Genomic DNA, 24983 nt, shown 5'->3' on the forward strand with positions numbered 1-24983 from the left:
CCTCCCAAAGGATAATGGCAGACATCCTCTCCTGCCTTAAAAATCTTATGTGGGCATCAAGCACTACCTTTCAGCTTGGGAAGAAATTACTTTGCTCCAGAACTAAGACTGCTGCCACAAGACACCACTTCCCCATTCAGTTTGCTAGATCCTGTACACTTACAAAGAGACAGACTTACCAAAGCAGTACAGAGCTTGTAGCTCTAAATACACTTCCATCATACCTCACAACAGTTCTACTGTTGCTGTGCATCAGAAAAAAAAATCATTAAAATCTCTAAATTAATGGAAAACAATAAAAATTATACAGAACTACTTTCCCAGATTAATCTGTATTTCCATGAATAGATCGTAGATAATAAATTTAAGTAAAATACAGTCTTGATCAGTGTTTTGACAGCCGTAGTTTTTCTAGTTAAATTGCATGGAAAGGGCCTTGGAGGTTAAAAAGCACAGAGAGCCATGTCTTGTTCCTTGTTTTGCTGAAGTAAGTCTAGAACAGATGTGAACACAAAAATTTAAATAGTCAATATTTTTACTCACTCGACAATCCCGCTGTAGCGTTTTCATTAATGCGCTGTGAGTTTCAGAGTCAAAATACAACCCTTCATGCATGTCTTGCAAGAAGTCCAAGTCTTTGAATGTTGGGTTGGACTTCTCCCTCTCTTTTCTTGATGCTCTCCTTTTATATGTGGAGCCTTTCAAGTCGTATGTGAAATGCATTTTCAAGGCTCGTGGCAAAACATTGTTCATTACAACAATTCTAATATTAATGCCTCCTGACTGAACGCAGTACAGCCCATAAAATTTGGGTAGGAGAGTCCTCGGATTCTGGTTCAGATTCTAGAACAGAAAGAGATATTGTTAAGTATGTTTATTTTAAAGAAACTTACATGCTTGAGAAAGTGATTTTTATGCCAAAGGACATTAACAAATAGCAAGAAAAAAGGGCATGTGTCCCTATTCAGTATAGTTCCTTTGACCAATTTATTTTCTTTGTGGGCCCAAATTTCAGAAAGCTAGTATAAACAGAAGAAAGTAACTACTCTGAGTTGAAACTGAAAGAGAGGTCTATCATAGACCAAATCTATTGTGAAGCCCAGAGCACCACATACCCAGGCTGTCTTTTCTGTGTGAAGGGTAAATAGAAGTCTTGCAGGAAAAGAAATAGGATTCTGCTACCACCGTACACTGTTTCCTGCCAGGTGGTTCCAATCTAGTGTAAACTGCCACAATCATACTCCCTGACATGCACTGTCCTGAAAAATATGACTGAATCTCTGATTCTGCTTGTATGCCAGATTTCACTTTTCCACGTCCCATGAAAGCACATACTGGGCCAAACCTAAACATATCCCAAAGATTTAATTTATTATTCTGACCTGAACAACCTTTGCATTCCACCTGCTGGAAGAAGTTTGGGTCAAGTAAAGTTCTCATCGCTTTGACCTGGATTCTGAAAAACAGAAGCCCTGTCTCCATGCTTTTCACAATGAGGGTGAGTGCCAAATGACCAGATTGTCTCCACATGAGTCTGAGGTCATAACAGAATCATGACTGACCATCAGAATAGAAGGAGTGAAATTACCCAAATTCCACAACAAGTTAAAAAATAACTAGAAGGTGGCAAGAGAGATGAGAACAAAAAACCTTCCTTCTGAACACAACTACTCTCAGTTTTCGGCATGAAAACCAAGAAAGGGAAAAACTACTTCAGGTTGTGCATTATTACTAAAGTCACAACATACAGCTACAGGAACAAAGTACTGTCATAGGAAACAATCTCAGTGATTAAGGTTTTACACTTTGGAAACGTCTGCATATGTTAACAGTGAGAATAAAGACCTCAGAAAAAAAAATAAGGTGGTCTTACATTTACTTGTAATAATGATCAATTCAAACTTATGCTGAGATGATTATTCTGATTATGAACAACAACAAAAGTACCTGCCATCTTTTTTCTTTTTGATGCTGTCAGTGCACTAAATTTTTTTAAACAAACACTGAATCCAACTTACATTACTGTAGTAATGATGATATTCCTCATTTTTAGTGCAAGTGAGAGGGTAACTTTTCAAGTGTTTACTTAAGAAAGCATAGAAAGAAAAGAAAATCAGGCCAACAGTAACAAGCCTAATACTTCAAAGTTCTGTGTACTGCCCAGAAGAATCTCTGTTTACATGTATGTTGAGTGGCCTTATTTTTAAAAAAAGAACAACTTAGTTACATTTATTTGGGATTTATGGTCTCCCTTTCTGATACCTGATGAACATAAACCAAGACAATCAACTTAGCATTAGCTCTCAAAAAAGCTCTACTTCAAAATTAAGTTCTGAACAACTTATATTTTTAACATCACTGGTTTAATACATGAGAAATGGAAGCAGTCCAGAAACAAAAGTGAAACTGACCGGTCTAGTTTCTTTGTCCACTCTGAGTGAAATGCAGAGGGTAGACAAACACAAAATGGAGAAAAAAAGTTGAATTAGAAATTTAGGAAATCTTTGTTTAATACTAACTTATTAGCAAAGCAAAGTTTGGTATCAAGTCAGAAGATGATATTCTGCTTCATCTTGAATGCTAAAGAACAACTGTAATCTTAAATTTATTCTTGATTTATATCTATTCTTTCCTATGGACGTGGGAGTACAAAGTGAAAAGGTAAAAAATGTCAAAAACATATGAAAAATATGGATAAAGTTACTGAAAGATTAGAAGACATCAAATGAAACTGAATCTTTAGAAGTGTGAAATGAAACTGGAAAAATACAGGTAATGATTTATAAAGATGGGAAAAAAAGTCTTCAATTACTTACCATATAATAACCTGGCAAGAGCTTCTGAAGAAACTCAGCCTCTTTGTGTTGAACTGTTTTGATGATGAACTCGTCATCACTAGTTACAAAAAATAAGGACCCACTGGCACCTGGATTGGATAATTCAATTAAAGGCTCACTGCAGATTGAATACTGGAAGAAATAAAAAATGGTTTTCATTGCCAATGCATGCAATGCTTATACACAAGCTTAATACAAAGAATTGCAGGTACAAATAGACATGGGATAATTGGAGAGCTCTATCCTTTGGGCTTCAACTGCAACAAAACCACTGTACGGCAGGCTGGGTCACAGTAATCTGTTTGGGGACATGCTGCACAGCTGTGGAAGAAGCAGCTGTTAGCTAAGCATACACTCCTTTTCCATGTCTCACTGCACCAGCTGAATTCTCACAGGAGTGAAGTGAGCGAGTGAGGTGGAAACAATCCATCCCCACACCATCAGCACTGCAAATGCAGAAGCCCTAAGATGACGTTTTCTTTAAAACCGCTCATGTTTCACATCTGTTTATGAAGCACATGTGGGAAGTACATTACAAAAAGCCACAGGAAGTACAGGTATTGAACTTCATGAAAATAGGCAAGTCCTCTTCTGTGCAGCTAGGGCTGACACTATTAGCATAATAATCTCAGTAAAACTGCCAGTGTAGTTTTCTGATTATTTGCCTGCTTGAAACAGGAAAACTAGATGTCAGCAAGACCAAAAAATTGCTTTTTGGAGGACCATTACTTTGGATGTTTAGACAGGCTCTCTCTTCCACAGGGAGACAGTAATATTTATGATCACATTAAGGAGGAAAAAGTAACTGAGGACTGTTCTGTCCTAGTAGACCCAGACCTCACACAGAGGCTCATGTTCATTTATTAGACCTCCATTAATTCACACTTTATGTTCCATTCAAGCTAAGTGGCGAAGAGATATTTAGCTCCAAAACCATAGAAAAATCTGTTTATATTAAACTTGAGAGTTTATTTAAAATATAATAACATTAAACTTTGATTCACACAATCTTTTCCTCTGTTATATATCAGCAGGTTTACACACTTGGAGATTTAGCACACAGTCCAGTAATTTAAGATTTCAGTCTCTGAAAGAAACAAAATTACACAGGCCCTGAATTGTGAGCAATGTAAGCACCAGGCAATTATTCTTCACAGAGCAGTACATCTTCTGTTCTTATCAGAACAAAAGGAGTAACTGTTTCAGTAACAAATACCTGGTTTACTGGGTCAGTGCCTGAGATGAGTTGAGCAATTCCATGGGAAAAAAACAACTTACCAACCAGTTTTGCTTGCTGAAAATGGCTTTCATTAAATTTAACTAGAATCTGTCCCATGATTTCAGATAGTTGTGATAGCAAAGAAAATTGACCCACAAAAATATAACAAGCATGTTCTTTTTTTTTTTTTTTTTTTTTTAAACCTTGATCTAAGGAAGCACGCTTTCTATCTACTCGAATTACTACTTTATGCATTTTCTTATAGTGGCTCTGGCTCAGTCTTTTCCCACGCTTGGAATTTTTAAAACTTTTGCATGCTATAAAATTTTTGCCAGTTCCTATCTCTGCTTCTGCAGTTCACAATTCCAGTTCATAACAGAGATCTTTCCTATTTATCCTAGCATTGCAGGAGTCTACAGATAGAACAGCATTACTGGTCTATACTGCCACAAGCCTTCAGAGCGAAACAGCAGTTGCATAACAATCTCTGAGTTTTTCTTGCCAAAATATAAAAAGCTTCATTAACAACTTTCATTGTTGCATGCATTTGAAATCAATTATCTAAAACATTAAAGCTCGACAACACAGTTTAGCATAAGCAAGAATTACTAACCTATATTATCTGCTGGTCATTTTATGGTTTAGTTCATTCCTATAAAAGAAAAGTCTACGCACCAAACAAAGAGCCCACCTAATTTTGCAACTGGAATTGCTGGAGAGTAAATTAAATTAAAAATGAAAAGTAACAAAATCCCTCAAACCACAGCACTTAGGGACTTTATGATCAAAAAGTTCCCATATAAAATGTCAGCACTCCATTAGGTTTCCAATTCAAGGTGTCAATTTCATTCTGCAAGTTGTTCAAATGCATTGATTATTGCCATCCAGTCTGATTCTTACAATGCATTACAGCTCAACCTCTTTGCCAAAGGTAAAACTGTAAATCTTTGAGCTTTGTCATTCCAAATTAACCATGTAAACCTTCTTATACTTGCTGTAATTTATCCTCTACCCTATTTAACTTTACTTTCTCTTCAGCCCCAGTTGGACAATCAGTTTGCATACTGTTACTGTAAAGTGTATTATTTTAGATACTGAAAGCGAATTGTGGTCACTGCATGACAGATAGATCCAGATTTCACTAAAACAAGTGGGACTGTTCAGCCAGGATCCTGACACAGGCTACTGGGAGCAATACTGTGGTCACAATCAATAGGAAAAAGGGTTCCAAACTAAAAATAGTTTTGTTTTATCATTTGATTTTTGATTTATGACTTGGTTTTATGATTATAATGACTTCTCTGATCACATCTGCCTCTGGACTACAAAGGACTGCAACCTGCTCTGATTGCAGTATGATGCCCATTTAGTCAGAAAAAAAGATGAATTCTAACTTGGTGTCAGAGCAAGTATAAACGTAACAGCAACCTGCATCAGTTACAACAACACTAAAATTCCAACTATATTTCAAAAAAATACCTGTTTGTTGGAGGAAACATACTTCTGTATTTTAAAGATAAAAGGTGGCACTTGATATTGAAACTGCTCAACTCTTAACTCTCTAGAGTACTGCACTCAGCCTTCCCTTAACCTAGGCAGGAAAAAAGGGGAACATACAGCAACAGCACAAGTGTCCCAGACACATTGACCCAAATGCACTGTGCCCACACTGTGGTACAGAGAAATTTAAATCTCCCCTCCCACCAAAAATCAAAAATATTTCCTGAAGTTTCTTAACAGCTGCCCAAATTGAATGCCAGTTTGGAAATAAATAATAATTTTAAAATGCCCATCTACACTGTCTGCATGGAGACAGGAGGATAGCTTCATTCAGCTTTTGACCACTGAAAAACATGCTTTCTCCATTTCTATCTCTTCTGAGAAAGTTGCTCCTTTTCTTTGGAAACATATCAAGTGACAAGCTGTGCAGACAGCAAAAGGATTCTAAAACAAGTTAGAAATTTCCATCAGGAATTACTTATTTTGTAGCTAAGCAGAGTGGCACAAATTTCCATCAATAGCAAGTATAGTCTTCCTGTAATCTTTAATTTATGCTACTGCAAACAGTTCTTTAGATGTAATAGAAGTTGCAGGTGACAGTAGCTTTACTAAGTACAGTCTTTTCGAGCAGCTGGTAACACAGCCTGAATACTTGGTCTTTCTCCAGGTCCGTAAAAGAAAATAGAACATGTTACATAAAGACACCTTTATAAAACTCCAACCCAACATTTCCTAGCAACTAACATCTGTAATTCAAAGGAATGATCTGCTTTTACATATAAGTATTGCTCTGAGGGCTAGTAATACAAAATCCATACACGATGCCATAGAATTAAAATCAGACGCCCACATTCAATCTAAATAAAAGCAAAAGCAGCTACATTTTGCTTTTATGTTCATTGTCCACAAAGGGAAAAAAAAAAAGAAAAAGCTTATAATGTACTCAAACACACTGAAGTCAGTGAAGTAATATGTTAAGTGGTATTTCAGCATCATTTAATACTTTTTTTTAATGCATTTCTTTTAAATTCCTTTGGTTTAAAGAAACTCATTTACGATTAATACCAAAAAATATTTAAAAACACATTCTGAAGAAGTAAATAAAATAAAACAATAAAACTCTGATGCACAAAACTGCTAACTTGTACGGAGACTCTGATTTGCTGGGTGGACCAGCATGAGATAGACTGGACATGAGACAAACATCTAGAAAACAATCCAGCTGTTCCCTTTCACCATACCCTTTGAAAAGCAGAAATATAGGAGAAGCAATGTAAGTGGATCCTTGTCTCTGGCAGTGCACAATCTGGTTCCACCAACTAAAGCCTGCTCTTATGACAACAGCAAATACTTAATATTTTTCTCATGTAAGCAGCTGAACAGCAAGGAGGAATAAGTCTGCAAAGTATACTGATACTAGAAAAAAGAAAACACTAGACTATTTCTTTCTCAGGCCCCCATCCCACTTTTCTCAAGGCTAGATGGGAATGTTTGCAGACAAGCATGTATTTAACGGAGTGAATAAGTTAAATAACAGAAGAGCACTTGCACACAAGTATTGATTATAGCTTCTCCAGAAACAATGACCCGAATGAACAGTAATACTCAAGTTACTGTAGTCAACTAACAAGGCTTTTTTTTTTTTTTTTTTCAGGAATCTTCTCAAAGACCAAGAATTAAGATTTTTGTAAATCTCTAAAAATATTCACTTATTATTAAACACTACACACACAAAATCTATACCCATTTATGCACCATTAAAGCATCCTCCTATGTCAGTACAAAACAAGTATACATTATAATTATTCGTAACTCATAGAAAAACTACAAGCTCTTACCAAATAATCATCAGGCTTGATACCAAAAAGTTCTCTGAAATATCGGAAGGCAAGAGGTGCGTACGTCTTAAATCTGAAGTCAGGGTAATGATGAGCAGGGGTGAGATTGCTCCCTTCACTGAAAACGAAAATAAAACAAACCCAGTTATTATGGAGCAATTTTTAGCAACTTTCTGTAAATCTCATCCTTAAATGTAAAGCTATCTCAATCATTGGCCTTGCTAGACAAGAGTCATGAACACAGACAAATGTGCATTTATGTATCACCACTCATCAATGTAATACAAATATCTGTGAGAGGCAAAGTATTGCCAGCAAATTCCTTTTTCTCTCCTTCAAGTCATTAGTCTTTTCACCATCATTTCCACATTCATAAAGATCATGTTTAAGCTACTTCTACAACTTCACACATCCCTCCAGGGTAAGCCAGTCCAACAGCTTACTAACACAGAAAGGGTCACCCCACTTCATGTAAGGCCTTCCAAAAAGCTTGGAAGTTAACCCAGAAAAACATAACTTCACACTAGCTTGGTGACCTGAACTGGTTCACAGGGGAGTCAGACAGATACTGAAAACACTAAAAATGCAAAACAGATGAAAATATAGTAAAAATGAGACAGTACAGAAGAATACTAAAGCACAACAAAGAGGACCACACTGTGTTGCCAGAGCAGTGCTATGGAAGCAGGTCTACCTATCTTTTTTTGGTGCCAGCAAGCTTTGACTGGCTTGGCCTTATATATGAAACTCCATCCCCAGCATTAATTTCTTCTGCAGGTTAATTACAGTTATGGTACCTCTCTCTTCCTTGCTAGTGCAATACAGGATTGGAAAGACATACTAGAATTGCTAACCTTAAAGTGTTTTTTATGTTTATTTGCCTGTGACATTGCATTTTTTTCCTGACCCAGTCTAAACCACCACTAGCTTACATGCTCAGTTAAATAACACAGGGTGTACACATTGTGGGGAATTCTGGAAAATGGTATGCAGTTGTACACAAGGTACAGATTCAAGCTAGAAGAGGCATAGAGAAAGACTACTATGGTGACCAATCTGGCAGACAGTCTTTCTTAAAGAAGCACATGAGAAGAATGTAGCCCTCTTAGATCTTTTCCTTGTTTTATAACTACACTTTCACTGTGTGTTTAGGTTGCAGTTGTATGATTCTTGAGATGAACACTACGCTATTTAAGATGAAGAAAAAGGCAGGAAGATGTTGCCAGAAGAAAAAAAAAATATTAAAAACTGCCTGTGGATTCCTTAATGCAGGAAATCTTAAAAAGGCTTTAAACAGAGGAATAATATTCTATACTATGATTTCAATGCAAGCAAGAACAGCATTAAGATAAAGCTTGGTCGGTCTGCACAGGTTTATAAATAGTTGAGAATAAAATCCATAATACTGGACATGGTGGCCAAAATAAGCTCCTCTGACAATGCTTTATCCATTTCATTTACCCTAATTAAATTATTCAGAGATGCAGTATATACCTATACGCTTAGCAGCAGGAATATACAAAGAATTCAAAGAAAAAAAGACTCCAGGAATTCACATAAATGTGAAGATGGATGAACTCTCAGTAAATGTCCTACAAAGACAGGTATCATGAATCATATGTTGATGGTAAGTTCATGATACCTATCTAAAAGCTTTGGTTCTGTACAATCAATGCTTGTCCTATGAACTTGTCACCTACCAAATAACAATGTGATAACAGAAGCCCACCCCAACCCACTTAGCTGCCCCTGTGTGCATACCACCAAAATCCACCAGAACTGAACTGCTGCCAACTAAAGGGTTTGAACTGGACAGGAAGCTTTCTCAGGCTCCAGAAATGCACTTTCTTTAGATTTTTGAATAGGAGACAGATGAAGGAAAAAAACTGATTTCTGGCTGGAAATCACATGTCAAAAGATAGCCATGGCTGAGCAAAGATGCATACAAAGACATTATAATACCAGTATTTCTTTGATTGCAAAACCACATGGTTAAGAGCTGGCAAAGGATGCCTAGTCCTAATGAACTCATTTGCACGTTTTATAGTCTAACATATAACAACTCTAAGGTATTAAAATCAAATCCATCTATATTTTATTGTTCCAATATATATTAAAAAAGAGAAATCAATAAGCTTCTAGGCTAAATGTGGTATTTTTCCTTACAGTTAAGACTGGCTAATGCTTTTTCTTACAAAGGCTTACTTTCAGTACGCCAGTCTTGCCTGGCATGAAGCTTTGATTGACACTGAATTTTTCTGTAATATGGGGATGACAAAGGATAAATATGTAGTTATACTGAGAACTTGGGGCCACATTTGTAAATGTATTAGATTGTTTTAGGATGCAGACAAGAAGAGAACAAAGAGTTCTTTGATGAAACATCACATCCTTGTCACAAAAGATTTATCATCTAAGCTGTATAATGAACCTCCTACCTTTTAGGACATACCTTTATAAATCTGCTTCCTGTAGCTATAACTCAACAGCGTCTTTTGTGTAAGTGTGGCAATAAATATATTACATGTCCTTGCTCTGCTAGAACATGTCCGTCCCATCGTTGAAACTTCACTAGCGTAGGAATGAAGATAGGATGTTTTCTATGCTAATATCATGGGCCCAAGCCATTTCTTTAACATAGTATAAAGAAAAATGACCACTAGTCAAAAAAAAAAAAAAAAAAAGGTTCTTAATAGCTCCAGAGATGGACTGTAATGCATAGTACATGGAAATTTATTCCAGAAAAACAGGAAAACAGAGCAATTATTTTTGTACAGCACTGACACAAAGAACAATTCCACGTACCTAACAGCACATAAGCTTACTTTATCACAGATGTGGTAGTCATTTCACTTAACAGATAAGTTCCTTTATTCTTTGTAAAATTATTACTAAAAAAAAATCTTTTTTTACTAAGGATCTGCAGGGTTTGTTATCATACTCTACAGTTTCTGCTGACCATATTGATTAATTTCAGTTTCATTGCCTAATAGAATAGATTACAAGATGCCAATAGTAAGCTTGTCTCTAATGTAAGAAACGTAAGATTTCTTGGTTAGCTTTCTGGATGAATGTTGCTTTTAACAGAAAAAGCACCCTGACTTCAAAAGCTTTCGTTATTGTAGGAAACTACTTGAAATCCTTGTGGCTAGGTATGTCCTTGCTCTCACCTGCAAAGGACAGTTTCCACTGACAGTTCCATACTGTCCTGTTCACTCTTGATGCAAATACATCTCTACCTTACTTTGACATGAAATTGTCCACAGTGTATCCTCTAACTACCCAAAAATCACTTGTAATAGATAAGGATGCTATGCACACTATTTGCAGGCAAAAGCAAGCCTCCAGGTAGGTGCATTAACTCAACCCACTGTAAAAATTGCAATAATAAAATAAGAAGATTCCTCTGTTTTCTCTCAAGAAATAAAATACACCTCCCACTTTATTAGTTCCCAAGATGATTTATTCTGTGCTTTCTCCTTGCATTTTGCTGGGGAATTCACTCATTCATTCATGTGCATTTCACTCTGGCTGGATTAAAGAATATGTGCAAAGCACTTTGTATTATAATTTCTAATCAGGCTAGGTAGTTCCCAGGGTATGGCTATGTCTGTATAGCACATCAAGAAGAGTACCTGAGATTTGCTGAAGAAAATCTAATCTACAAAATGGAGCTTTGTACATAAAAGAAATGCACCCCATAAAGAAAGAAAGCAATCATATAAATTTCCTCTCGTGTAGTTTAGAGCACACATCTACCAGGAAAAAGAAATGAATTTTAATACCAGCTTTGATTCCTGCAACCTTGAGGGAGTCTAGTCTCTGTACATGAGCTATGACAAATAACACAGGCTTTGGAAAGTTTATGAATCAATTGCAACTTATGAGGTAATTTAATAATCTTTCCTGAAGACCACACAAAAGTAGAAGACTGGTAGTTAGAACAAAAAGGAGAGATTAATTTTAACCTATGCAAGTCAGATTTTAGTATCTAAAATAAAAAAATAAAATAAACATTTTCTGGAAGGAAATAGGAGAGTTGGTCACATGGGATATGGAGAAGGCTGAGGTACTCAATGACTATTTTGCCTCAGTCTTCACCAACAAGAGCTCCAGCCACTTGGCTGAGGCCCCAGAAGGCAAAGGCTGAGACTGGGAGAATGAAGAACCACCCCGTATAGAAGATGATCAGGTTCAAGACCATTTAAGGCACCTGAAGGTGCACAAGTCCATGGGACCTGATGAGATGCATTTGTGGGTCCTGAAGGCAGATGTAGTTGTTAAGCCATTCTCCATCATACTTGAGAAGTTGTCATAGTCCAGTGAAGTTCCCACTAACTGGAAGAAGGGAAACATAACCCCTATTTTTAAAAAGGAAAAAAAAAAAAGGGAGACCTGGGGAATTACAGGCCAGTTAGTTTCATCTCTGTGCCTGGCAAGATCATGGAGCAGATCCTCCTCAAAACTATGCTAAGGAACATGTTAAATAAGGAGATGATTGGTGACAGCCAACATGGCTTCACTAAGGGCAGATCGTACCCGACGAATCTGGTGGCCTTCTGTGACAGGGTTACAGCATTGGTGGAGAGGGAAAGAGCAATTGACATCATCTACCCGGACTTCTGCAAAGCATTTGACACTGTCCCCCGTGACATCCTTGTCTCTAAATTGGCGAGACATGGATTTCATGGATGGACCACTTGGTGGGTAAGGAATTGGCTGGGTGGTTGCACTCTATGAGTTGTGGTCAATGCCCAAGTGCAGATCAGTAACGAGTGGTGTTCTTCAGGGGTCAGTATTGGGACTGGCACAGTTTAATGTCTTTGTCAGTGACATGGACAGGGGGATCAAGTGCACCCTCACCAAGTTTGCTGATGACACAAAGCTGTGTGGTGAAGAGGGAAGGGATGCCATCCAGAGGGACCTGGACAGGCTCATGCGAACCTCATGAAGTTCAGCAAGGCCAAGTGCAAGGTCCTGCATCTGGGATGGGGCGATCCCAAGCACAAATACAGTCTGGGCAAAGAATGGATTGAGAGCTGCCCTGAGGAGAAGGACTTGGGGATATTGGTGGATAAGAAGCTCAACATGGGCCAGCAATGTGCGCTTGCAGCCCAGAAAGCCAACTATATCACATCAAAAGCAACGTGGCCAGCAGGGCGATGGAGACGATTCTCCCCCTCTGCTCTGCTTTTGTGAGACCCCACCCGGAGCACTGTATTTAGCTGTGGGGCCCCCAGCACAAGAAGGACATGGACCTGTTGGAGCGAGTCCAGAGGAGGCCACAAAGATGATCAAGGGGCTGGAGCACCTCTCCTGCAAGGACAGGCTGAGGGAGTTGTGGTTTTTCAGCCTGGAGAAAAGAAGGATCTGGGGAGACCTTACTACAGACTTTAAGTATGTAAGAGGGAAGACGGGATGGGACTCTACCGGGGAGTGTAGTGACAGGACAAGGGGTAAGGGCTTTAAACTTAAAAAGGGTAGGTTTAAATTAGATGTAAGGAAGAAATTCTTCACTCAGAGGGTGGTGAGGCACTGGAACAGGTTGCCCAGAGAAGCTGTAGAACACTTCCAGGGATCAGGCATCAAGACCAGGCTAGATGGGGCTTTAGGCAACCTGGTCTGGTGGGAGGTGTCCCTGCCCATGGCAGGGAGGTTGGAACTAAATGATCTTTAAGGTCCCTTCCAAACCCAAACAATTCCATGATTCTATGAAATACATATATTTTTAAATGACAGTATGTGCATCTTAACCGTTCTTCTAGTAAATGATGTGGGTTGATTTAAACGTAGGTGGTGCGATATCAAACTAAAAATGAACTAACACCAATTATATTTTCAATGGCTAACCCTGTGGCTTGCAAAAATTCTGCTAAACAGGACACCCACATGTGTTCCTTGGCAGCTTTTCTTTTCTGTGGCCTCTCCCTGGTGGGAAGTGCTCATGAGATAGCACACTTATCTGAAGGTGCAGGGAAGATGAGCTGCCTCTCTTGATAACAAGCATTCAGCAAAGAGCAGCGTTAATATTCTGTGATGTAGCTGTTTACAAAAGAAATAGTCATAGTATAGTTGTGGATCCACACATAACCTTCTTGTATATAAAAAGGGTAAAGAGAAGGAACAAAAGAAGAGAAGAATATCAGTTCTCTCATGTGACAGCAACTCTTTTTTTTCAAATCTGAAAATCACAATAAAATATCTAATATTAAATGTTCCCAGCATTAAAAACTGGTAAAGAGTATCCAATCTCAGTGCTACTGTTCTTGGAAAAAGCTGCTCATTTACAACCCATCAACATGTGTCCAAGTGCTACTAACTGTATACAACAAATACATACTCATAGACCAGAGCTAATGTAGTTCAGGCACAGCTTTGGCATATTCATTTCCTACATACTGTTTCAGGAAAACAATTGTTTTCCATATAGTAGAAATAGGTATTATGGTTACCTGTACAAATAGGTGTGTGTTTGCTTTTTTCACATTGTGGGATAAAGTCCAGTGGTAATATCCTTGCTTCTCACTGTATTTGCTATATTTTTGGTTACTATTTACTCTATGCTAAGCAGTCCCTTGCAAAGGCAGCTGTAAAGTAGACCTGTGAATTGCAAATAACTTCAAAACAAGTCAAGCCAGTGGTATCTGTGGAACAGCTGAATACACAGACATTTTCTGATGGTGATGATATGACTGTTTAACAAACAACTGGAGATGCATTTAATGCAAGGGATCTCAAAGTCCTTTAAGAATAGGTAAGTAGGTCTACAAGGTCATGTAACCACACAAGTATCCAGGATACCTCAGGTTTACCAAGAATTTGATACTAACAGAAGTGGGCAAGACCAGTAGTTCACAATGAATGTGGGTTTTGCTTTTGTTGCCACAGTATCACCGTTTCAAATACTATTTTTTTTTTTTTTTTTTGAAACAGGAAACTAACTGCTTCCTCCTATTTTTGCTGTCACTCTACTCACAAACCATGAAAAGTGTGTCGTAACTTGGGTCATCCTGCATATCTCTGTGACTGAAGCACTCAAAAAAGAGTATTTCTTTATAAAAGGTGGCAGGCAGCCTTCTTAGTTGTCTTGTGAAACTGCCCAATTGGAAACAGATACGCTCACATAAATTACACAACAACTAAGTGTTGATACGAACATTTGAATCTATTCACATGTAACTTTCAGAGTATTTTATGCTTCTTTAATTAAAGAGACACTGTTTGGCCCATCACAAAACCTATGATACCTGTTTGGTACAAAGACATTTCCAAGGCCAAGTGTCAGTTTTCCTCATTTTCACATGAAAAAAAACATACCAGAAGACAGAAGACAGTCTCTGAGGTAGGGTAAAACCCAGACTGCCTAAACATTGCCCTAGCTTTTACTATTCTTAGTACTTTCCACTACTGATTTAGGCTGTCATTCAAATGCTACCGTACCACAGTATTAAGCTTTGGATATTAAATAGCAGAAAGCACTGAATAATCTTTCATTAGCATCAGAAGAAAGCAATTTGCAATTGAACCAGTTCCTCATACAGATGACTGTAGCTGCAGGGCACATTCAGGTCAACAACGTGTAACAGACTTAATATTTTAATTAGAAACCACAACAAGTGTTCATAACATACAGGGTCTGGATCCTGAAAATACAGCATATTAGTGAGGGAAGTGCACAAGACTGATTAACAGCTTGTTGCAAAAAGGTCAAAGACACAGCTGTGCTTAGCAGTGGCCTGTATCTGAAAAAACAAGAAGAGATGAAGCCTGCAACATACTGCTTTTTTCCAAATGCTCTGAATTTCTGAAGCTGCAGACTACTGACTAGCCAAAGTTGGCTGACAGTATGGAGTGGCTCGTCAAACCACTGCAGAAAATGTGCCTACCTATTAAGTGTTTGCTGGAATTGCTTAGCAAGCTGCCCACATTCCCAGCTCACAGGCAGCTGCACAGCCACATGGTGCAGCGACCATCTTGAGCCACCACTGCCAGACACAGCTGGGCTGGTTAGCTCGGCACCAAGGCTTTCTAACCACGGCCACACTACTTGGAACTAGCTCCGAATTTAAATTAGATAGCTGTCAAAATACTGCCGTATCCACATTGCACAAATGATTGATTTGGGAACAAACTGTGACACCAAGAGATGAACTGGTTCCAGCTGAGGCCAGGGGCACTGAGCATAATGCAGGAAGACAAGAAAAAGCCCCACACAGCTGAAATATGGGACAGAGGAGGGAGAAGAGAGAGCAGGCAGGACGCACAACTTTCCCACTGAATCCTCCAGCCATTGCTGCTGTAGATAAGCACCAGATAAGCAACTCCCTGTTATATTTTCAAAGCACTGTTTAAAAGCAGTTTCCCCTGTGGTTTCAGCCTATGCAGGGAGTTAGGCTGAGACTTCAGATGTTGTATCTTCAGAATCAACTGGGTCACTGCAAACTGCATCTGTTTTTTTTAGTACAAAGGGCACATTTGCATAGTGCCATTTGAACTCAGTCTGGACTGTAGTTCTAAATACACCCTTTTATAGCAACCCCTATTAATACCTCACTTAACTCCCAAAAGCAACACAGGATAAACTCCCTATTAAAAAAAAAAAAAAAGGAAAGTCACAAAAGGGAAAATGTGAAGCAAAAAGTACCAAAGGCACTTTCCCACCTCCACAGTTGCCACAATGTACAAATGAAAGCAAGAACCTTTGCAATTCAAATCCACTCACTCTGCTAAGATACCCATACTACACTGAGAGTCACTTCCTGAAACAAACATCTAAATGAATCTGGGATAACCTATAACCCAATTAAACCCAGTTACAAAGTAACTCTGAGCCAGACATAACCTGCAATCTGTGGGTTAATCCTGATTTACAACAGCTCCCACAGTATGTAGTGCAATTATGTTCGATTCAGAACTGACCATTTTTCCCTGCCTCTTTCCTCCCTCCTTCACTAACTGTGAATTGTGTTGAAAGTGTTTTCCGATGGTTACCAGAGCTGGGCTACAGACAGTACTGATGTTTACTTCAGGGGCTGAGGGAGATACAGAGACTATTTCTCTTTGGTCACTTACTGAGTTTATAAACAACTGTTAGCTTGTTAGCTATTTTTCCCTAAAACAGCTCAGATGATATTGTTTTGCTCACTGGAACACAGCCTGCTGTTTTGCTGCATTTCTCATAGCTCAGGCCTATTTTATCACAGGCACTAAGACAATGTTCATGTTGCTGTTAAAAGAGCAGGTGTGCCTGTGACTGTGCAAAACAACTGTTCTCTCACTTCTCTTCCCAAATCACACCTGCCAAATCTGGATGTCACTGGGGAATATCAGCTAATACCCTGCCTGGAGTTGCAGCTAAATTATGTATACCCCAAGCAAGAGGAAAAATGTTGCTTCTTGTTTGGTGACTACTTTCAGCACTATGCTTTATGCACTGCCTTGACAGGTTCTCGTCCAGCTGCAGGTATTGGGCAAAAGGATTACTTCACCTCAGCTTGTGCTTGGATGCTCATCACCTTCCAACAGTAGTCAGCCCACTGCATCTGCTGGTGTAACTAATTTGAACTTATGTCTTTCAACCCTGACCAGTCCAAGCCAAAAAAAAAGAACCCAGAGAGGACATGTAACCTTATCTTTTTACCTCCAGCTATGGTAATGAAGCCAACTACAGATATGACTCAGGAATTATCCATATAATGCCACCGTTAAAGACTCAAAATGCTGGCACCCTTGGCCATCAGGAAAGAAGCCTGTATCATTACATGTAATACTAAATTATTATGATTTATGCAAATTAATACCACCTTGGATCAAAAATGCTTTAGATGAATGTGCATGTTATGCGAAGACAAGAGAAAAACTTTAAATTTGAAATTTGTTTGTTAGTTTAAGAAATGAAGTGTCATGGTTGTTTTTAAGAGACTGCTATGGACAGTCAATTCTTAGTTTTAGAGAAAGTATTACCAGCTAGGGCTATGTGTAGAAAGGCTCTTTGTTATAGACAAGATGAGTTCCTACATTATATATTCCTGCTTACTAGACAGCTATTCAAAACCAAGAAGTCAGACCACTTGCTGATCCAGCCATTTCTTTCATTCATATCATTTTCCTTCTTTTTTTTTCATGTATCTGTCTAGAAAGGTGCTACTAAAGCTTTTATGATAAATTTCATGTTACTGCAAACAGGCTATTACTTCAGTCTTTGTTCTCTTTCTCAGCCACAAGGGATCACTCCTAGTTCTCCCTTAAAACCAGTACCAAACAAACAGGGAAATCTCTTTTCTGAGTGTACAAGCATGAAAGTTTCATAGGTGACTACAAACCATTTTATCTTACTTGGCTTTTGGAACAATGTTAAAAAAGATACAGATTAGACTTTTTTTTTCCCAAAAAACTTGGCTATATAATAAAACAGTTTTATCATGTATATCTCATTGTGTTTCATGAACAACGAAGTCAGTATCACAGCCAAACAAACAACTACAGAATTCTGCACAGCTGTCACAGTTGCATAGTTTACAAATATGATGGCTCATTCCATTTTTCAGAACAAAGAATACACTTATTTACATGATATGCAAATTTCTCAGTTGAAATTTGGATTCTTTAACAAAGAAAAAGTTGAGGTTACAGTGTATGAAAACACATGCACACAGACAACATATCGATGTTTATCTAATCCCAAAGAGAAAGACTACAAAGTTGCATACAGACATTACAGTTAACAACAGAACACAGGATATGGGATATCCTTGATTCCTACAAATGTAATGTAAATGCTTCTTTTCACATAAGAAATGCCCATACTCCTTAAAAGATATCTCAGTTCAGAGGAAATCAGAAGTTAAAACTAGAAAACTTACTTCAGCAGAGCTCAACTTCAACCTACTACAATTATTTTGTTCATTGTCAGTTTAAGTTCCTGTTTAGTGACATTAATAATCTCTAAACATTATTAGCAACAGTTTATGAAGTAACATTCAAATTGCAAATGAACCAAACTTCAAAAAAAAAAGATTTAAAATATTCCCAAATTCAGGAATTACTGCATAGATAGCACCTCCTTAAAAAATGATGGACACTACTAGTACTTAGTAATTCTGCAAGTCCAGACAACACCAAACAGAATACATCCTCCTGGTTTTGAAACATACGTTTCCTATTTTCCTATATCTGCTTTATTTGTTCGTACCATAAGTAACTTGGAAGTTACATGACACTGTACATCAGCTTCTGAACCCACCAAATGAAGATGACCTTGATTTCTCTTATCAGTGTAACTGTATTATTACAGATTCTGTATCATCATTGCTAAATGCAAGGCAGTAATGGTGCACAACTTGCAGTCTGCTACTGAGAGCCAAACCTAGTCACAGGCTAAAATCCTGGCTAGAATGCTATACTAAAGGTAACATCTTATGTTACTCTTAACCCTGTGGGACTGGAATTTGCATCAATTTTGATAACACCTCAACAAAATTGCAAGTACTATCCTCAGCTTTTAGAGCCCAAACTATGTTTGTGAATGCTGAACATAATACTTGCTTGTGTATAGATCCATCAATCACTTTCAGCTGTAGTTAACAACTCATTTAATTGAAAGTGTAACAATTATTTTCCTTCTCTAGATAAAACATGCCTCAACTCTTCAGTTGAAGTATGATCTTCCCAATTTTCTCCCTACATTCATTTTCAATGACAACATGAAGACAGGAGCATTTTCAAGTTCTCCTACCTCAAGCTTACTTCAACCCCATTTTGTCAGAATTGTAAACCAATCCTTATTTGAAATATTTAGGTAGAGTTTCATTATGAAATTCTGCAAGAAACTAATTTGAATAGGCTTGTCCTTACCTGGGTAGGAAGACACTTTCCACTACATAGAAGTCTTGCATAAGAACATCTCTGTCTGGTTTTGATGTAAGGTTTCCTACTGTGTATCCTATTCCCAGCTGGATAGCACCTTTAATAGCTGAGGATGCAGTCTGCATAGAAAGTAAGAATTCAAGCATCAGTTTGCTACAAACAGATTTCTGTTCTTTATCAGTAATATAACATACTAAACATGTAATCGTTATCATAATAACAACAATACTACATCATCTTTACCTCCTTGCCTTCAAGAGCAGAGAACTCTTATCCAGAGATTTTTTTTTTTTCAATTACAAGATTTAAAGAAATACTATGCTGTAGCAAAAGCCACAAAAAACTACTCTCTGGTTGTACAGACTGAGCTTTAAAACTGTCTAAAGAATGTACACATCAGGTTCTAACTTGGACACTTCCAATATAATTAGACATCCAAACCCCTTCCGGAGTCTGAAACTGCATGCATTCTCTTCTGGAAAAAAAAAGTTACAAATTCCATGGGAATGTACACACATACCAATGTGTAAGTCACAATGCTGGCTGCTGTTCTACATACAAATTCTGGATACAAATTTATTTACTAAGTTCTGGTTAGCAGTCAGTACAAGAGGTGCACTGACTGGGGGGAATCCAGAGAGAAACCAAAGTGATGAGGAAAGAAAAATCTCCATAAAAATCTATGCACAGAGGGTGAAAGACTTAAGTGACTTAGATTCAAATAACAAGGTTTGCAGGGGACAGAAGGGTTCAAATGGGCAGTGCCAGATTGTTTTAGACACTGTATACGCAAATTGAGCTCATCTCTGAAATTTTCTCATACTGACTAGACAATCCTGCTTTGATGGATAAAAAAAATGGTAGAAGTGAGTCTAGATAAGAACTTGCCCAAGAAAGGAACTCTTAAGAAAATATGGAAAGAGTGACTAAAGCAAATGACTGGGAAGGCAAAGAAGGTTTTCAGGAAGGAAATATCTTCCCTTAGCATGGTATATTTTCTCTAATTTGAAGACACTATTTTGATGCCTTTTTTCAGGTTTTATCTCCCACTCACCAAACCAGAGATTGTATCAGCAAAGCAAAAAACACCAGAAGCTCCATGATCAGAACTATTGCAGCACTTGAACAAAAACATTTCAGAAATGAGTGGGAATTACATAAGAAAGAGTTAATGTATACAAAACTACTTTTGTTTTAGTTCTCAGAACAGCTTATGCCAGAGTCACTGCTTATTTTTAGAAAAGAAAAGATGGAGATGTGTAGTTCCTCATTAATTAAGACTGCACACCAAACAGAACTTGCACTTTAATAACAGTTCTGAACAGGCAATTTGGTGGGAACAAACAATGCCACCATTCTTAGACTGATACTTTGACTAGTAAAAAGATTTGGCTTGTGTTGTAAGAAGATTCACATTTTTCTTTCCTAAAAAGGCCGCTATTCATGAATGATTAATGACCAACAAAAGCAGTAATTATGTAACTTTGATCAAACCAATACACATACAAAAAGAGTTTGTGCTTCATAGCTGGACCCCCATCCTGTTCACTGCCACAGTGTGGGACTATGTCTGAAAACACAACACAGATAACCCAGTGCTCTATTTTACTAATGAGACAGGACATTCAAGAAAACAAACAAAAAGGCAGGTAACCCAGTAATGTGATTCCAAGAGGACAGTACTGGATCACCATTCTAGCACATAAAAAAATTCTGTAGGATTTCTGCAAATACAGACCTTATCTACAGGGTTATTTTCTTGGGAATTTTCACTCCTATTCAGGGGTGACATTAGTAATCACCCATAATCACAGCACTGGGTTTAACAGAAAATCAATGTTATTAATTATTCAGGATATTTTAAAAACTGTTTTCAAACAAATTGATTGCAGTTACAGCATGCTGAAGGCAATTGCTGACCCAGGTCAATTGCTTATGAACTACTGTCATGAGTTAACAACCCTCATAAAGGCTGGTCAACCAAGACTCTCTTACAAAAGGCTATTTTTTGTTTTCACAAGCCCTAAAATGAAAACAAAACAAATCTTGAAATTTCTCTCAATACAAATGCTTGTTTTGGTCTATTGTTTATTATTATTATTATTTTGTGGTTAAGAATAGAATCCAAGGAGGAAAAAAAGAGCTGCTCCTCAGGCCTTAGGGGAAACGTTCTTGATTCATCCATTTCACTGCTAAAATATATAAATATATCTATATCTATATCTATATCTATATATATATATTTATTGGAAGTCAGTGTCTACCAATGCAAATGGCAAATATCCATTCTCAGCATTCATTTTTCCTTACTCAGGCACCTCTTCCGATGCCTATGAAAGCAGCAAAGTCTAGTTTCAAACCCAAAACCCTCATATCTTTCAATTCCTCTTAAATACTCCCTACTGTAGAGAAAGCAATAAAGTTTAGAAATCTTCTGTGCCAAGAATTCTCCCTTGTAGAGACTGAAATATGTATATATATTTTATACTGGTCTCATGCAGATGTTCACAAAATTGCCTTGGGCCCATGTATCAGCTGTAACTGTGCAGCGACTCTTGGATCATTTACCATGTTATCATCACCTTCTGAAGCTCTAAGAAATCAAAGAATGAGAATAATCAGGAAGATGAACAACTTCAGTTCATGAATTATATACCCTGGAACTAACTGGATTCGTAGCAAATAAGGTATGCCCTGACAACTATCTCTGCTACCTGAAGTGGCATAACAAAACAAATGCCTATCATCCTCCTTTTACTGATTACGGTATTACTACCTACTGCACAGGTGCACTCAATGTTGGGTTTTGTACTGACAATGAGAAAGAAACCCATAAAAATGTTGCCAGTTTCAAACTAGACTATCTTCTACTGACCCTAATACTGCAAATCCTAATGTGTCAGGCCTGAATTTGTCCACCTCTGGAACATTAACAGCATAAACTTGAATGGGCATAAGCACACATTCTCATTTTTCTCAGATCCTAAGTGTTATTGACTTATAACAATACCTACTTTTAATGCTGCTGTTGAAAAAGAGATTTGCTGTCCACTCTCCAGCCCACAAAACGTATGCATGCTACCCAACACACCATGCCAACAACAATGTCTATGTGGCCAGACAAGTTACAAAAGAGCTGTACAACAGCAAGTTTTCAGCAGGATCAGTTCCCTGACTCACATAAACAGTTATGTCAGCTGCCTAGCTGAATGCAAGTATCACACCCTCACAGCCTAAAGCAAATTTCATGCTATTTAAGGTTGTCCTTCCACTGGCTGAGGGAGTGTAAGTGAAATCTGAACTAGCAAAAAGCCTACCTCTTCAAAATTAACACGTCATCACTTCCTGAATACATCCTAATAGACACTGAATGGCATGCTAGCTCAGTGCTTTGTGTCATATGGCAATCACATTCTTGACTTGGTAGTGGGACCACTGGGCTTCTTTTCAATTCACAATCAGCATCGGGTATAATTTCTCCCCAGCCTAGGTTTTCAACAAAAGTTATTTCAGGAGAGAAAATGTTTTCGCATAAATTCAGGTTAAATGTAGATACTAAGACATAAGGCATGCAAGTATATCAGTAAGGATAACTACAATTCCTGCTGCCACAGAAACTGAGAAATTGCCCATTTCCTGTACTTCTGCCCTTACCTCCTCCACCTCTCTCTCCAGAATGCCAGTGTTTTAAAGCAGGTAGGGACAGTTCTCTTCCACCTGCCGCCAATCGCCTGTTAAGTGGGAACAGCTCAGCAAAGGAGAAAGAGATACATTTCAGGAAGAGGTACAATGGTGATAAAGTGCTCCAGGATCCTCCCAGACAGAGTTCACCAGTCCCATTTAAATTAAACACAAGTGGAGTCACCGTATCTAGATTACTCTATATAGAACCACAGACTTGTGGAATGGTTTGGGCTGGAAGGGACCTTAAAGGCCATCTAATTCCAACCCCCCTGCCATGGGCAGGGACACCTCCCACCAGACCAGGCTGCCCAAAGCCCCATCCAGCCTGGCCTTGAACACCTCCATGGATGGGGCATCTACAGCTTCTCTGGGCAACCTGTGCCAGTGCCTCACCACCCTCTGAGTAAAGAATTTCTTCTTTATATCTAATTTAAACCTACCCTTTTTAAGTTTAAAGCCATTACCCTTTGTCCTGTCACTACACTCCCTGGTAAAGGGTCCCATCCCATCTTTCTTGTAGGCCCCTTCAACATTCTTGAAGTCTGCAATAAGGTCTCCCTCTCTACTCTGATCATTTCTGTGGCCCTCCTCTGGACTTTCTGGTCCATGTCTCTCTTGTGCTGGGGACCCCAGAGCTGAACGCAGTGCTCCAGGTGGGGCCTCACAAGAGCAGAGCAGAGGGGGAGAATCATCTCCCTTTGAACAAGTTGAAGGAATAGATTAACAAATAATAGTGGAACTTATTGTAATGCTTTTTTTTATTTTCTCCTCAATCAAGAAAATACCTTCATTGTGTCTCATAACGCTTAGATAACTCTACCTTTAATATTCCTATATTTTTTATTTTAGTCATCTGCCTGGCTGTCCATGATATGATCATACTGAAAATGAAACTTTACTCTTCCACTGCTGCCTACGGCCTCTCCACAGTTTTATCCCTGCATATAAAAGATTAAAAAGTCTTCATTCTGATGAAATGTTATTTTTTGCCCCTTTTTGTCACAACTAACTATATCTTTACTCTGTATTTGTCCTATATCTTTGCTAAAAGGCCCATAGAGATGAAAATTGATATGCAGAGTCAAAAAGCATAGTGAAAGGCTACAGGTTGATAAAATATACTACAGTACACAGTTCAGAATACAGAATATCTGCATCAGAAGTAAATATTTTAGCATAAATTGTGCTGTTACATGAAGTATTGTTCTGTACAGATGGGTCTTCTACTCTCTCTACGTGACTCCAAGCTGAAATTGTTTCAGATTAGCAAAATAAATCAAAACTTAAATCCTTTTAAATCAGGTATTAAGTTTGCGCATGATCCCATAAGCAGGACTTTTATACTTCTTTTCCTACAAATATTCTTTTTCAAGCTAGTTCTCTAAAACTTATATCTGTTATTTTCATTAAAAAAGCATTAACCAGATAGATATAACATGTGTAAAGGCCATTTACGTTCAGGTAATGACAACAAAAAAAAAATGAACTGAAGCTATTTAACAACTGGGTACAGGGCTATTGAAAAGACTATGAAAATACGTCCTTTAAAAACAGGGAAAAGAATTCAGGGATGACAATAATACAGGTACTACAGTTACTAGAAAGTACGTTACATGTTGCCAGACAATTATTTCCATAACAATTTGAAGGTCATTGCAGCTTACACGTAAATGGCTAGCAAACCTAACTAGCCACTGATTTGAATGGCTGGCAAAGCTAACTAGCCACTGTGTTCACAGTGAACAAAAACTTTGGATATGGTAAACATATTCATCCTTTTAAACATTTTTTCTTACAAGTTCATTGTAACTGAATGGGGCTATTGCTGTCAACAAACAAATTATTTAAAACAAACAAACAAACCATGAACAGACAGAAACTCTGTGAGACACAGGCTTCATTTAATTTTATAGTAGTCCCCCTTACTCTTATTCACGAAGTTATTTTCCCATTCTTCTCCCACAAGTAGCTCATGAATAATGTAATTCTACATTTTTGCTTCCTTTAAAAGTAGACATCCTAGGAATGTCATATAGGATT

General features: G+C 37.9%; 1 protein-coding gene across 9 annotated transcripts in view; it reads right to left on the minus strand.

Moving 5' to 3' along the window:
• Positions 1 to 24983, minus strand: part of PIP5K1B (phosphatidylinositol-4-phosphate 5-kinase type 1 beta) — a 114987-nt gene that overhangs the window by 41360 nt on the left and 48644 nt on the right. For 5 of the 9 annotated variants that reach the window (XM_040542307.1, XM_040542303.1, XM_040542306.1 and 2 more), the window contains 4 exons: positions 19248 to 19378; positions 7395 to 7512; positions 2817 to 2969; positions 544 to 843 (listed from right to left, as the gene is read on the minus strand). In XM_040542307.1, the coding sequence (XP_040398241.1) occupies positions 544 to 843; positions 2817 to 2969; positions 7395 to 7512; positions 19248 to 19378 (702 nt within the window). The remainder of the gene's footprint in view (positions 1 to 543; positions 844 to 2816; positions 2970 to 7394; positions 7513 to 19247; positions 19379 to 24983) is intronic. The other 4 variants (XM_040542309.1, XM_040542311.1, XM_040542312.1 and 1 more) reach the window with 1 other exon arrangement.

Source organism: Cygnus olor, chromosome Z (assembly GCF_009769625.2).
Source record: "Cygnus olor isolate bCygOlo1 chromosome Z, bCygOlo1.pri.v2, whole genome shotgun sequence".
Lineage (NCBI taxonomy): Eukaryota > Metazoa > Chordata > Aves > Anseriformes > Anatidae > Cygnus > Cygnus olor.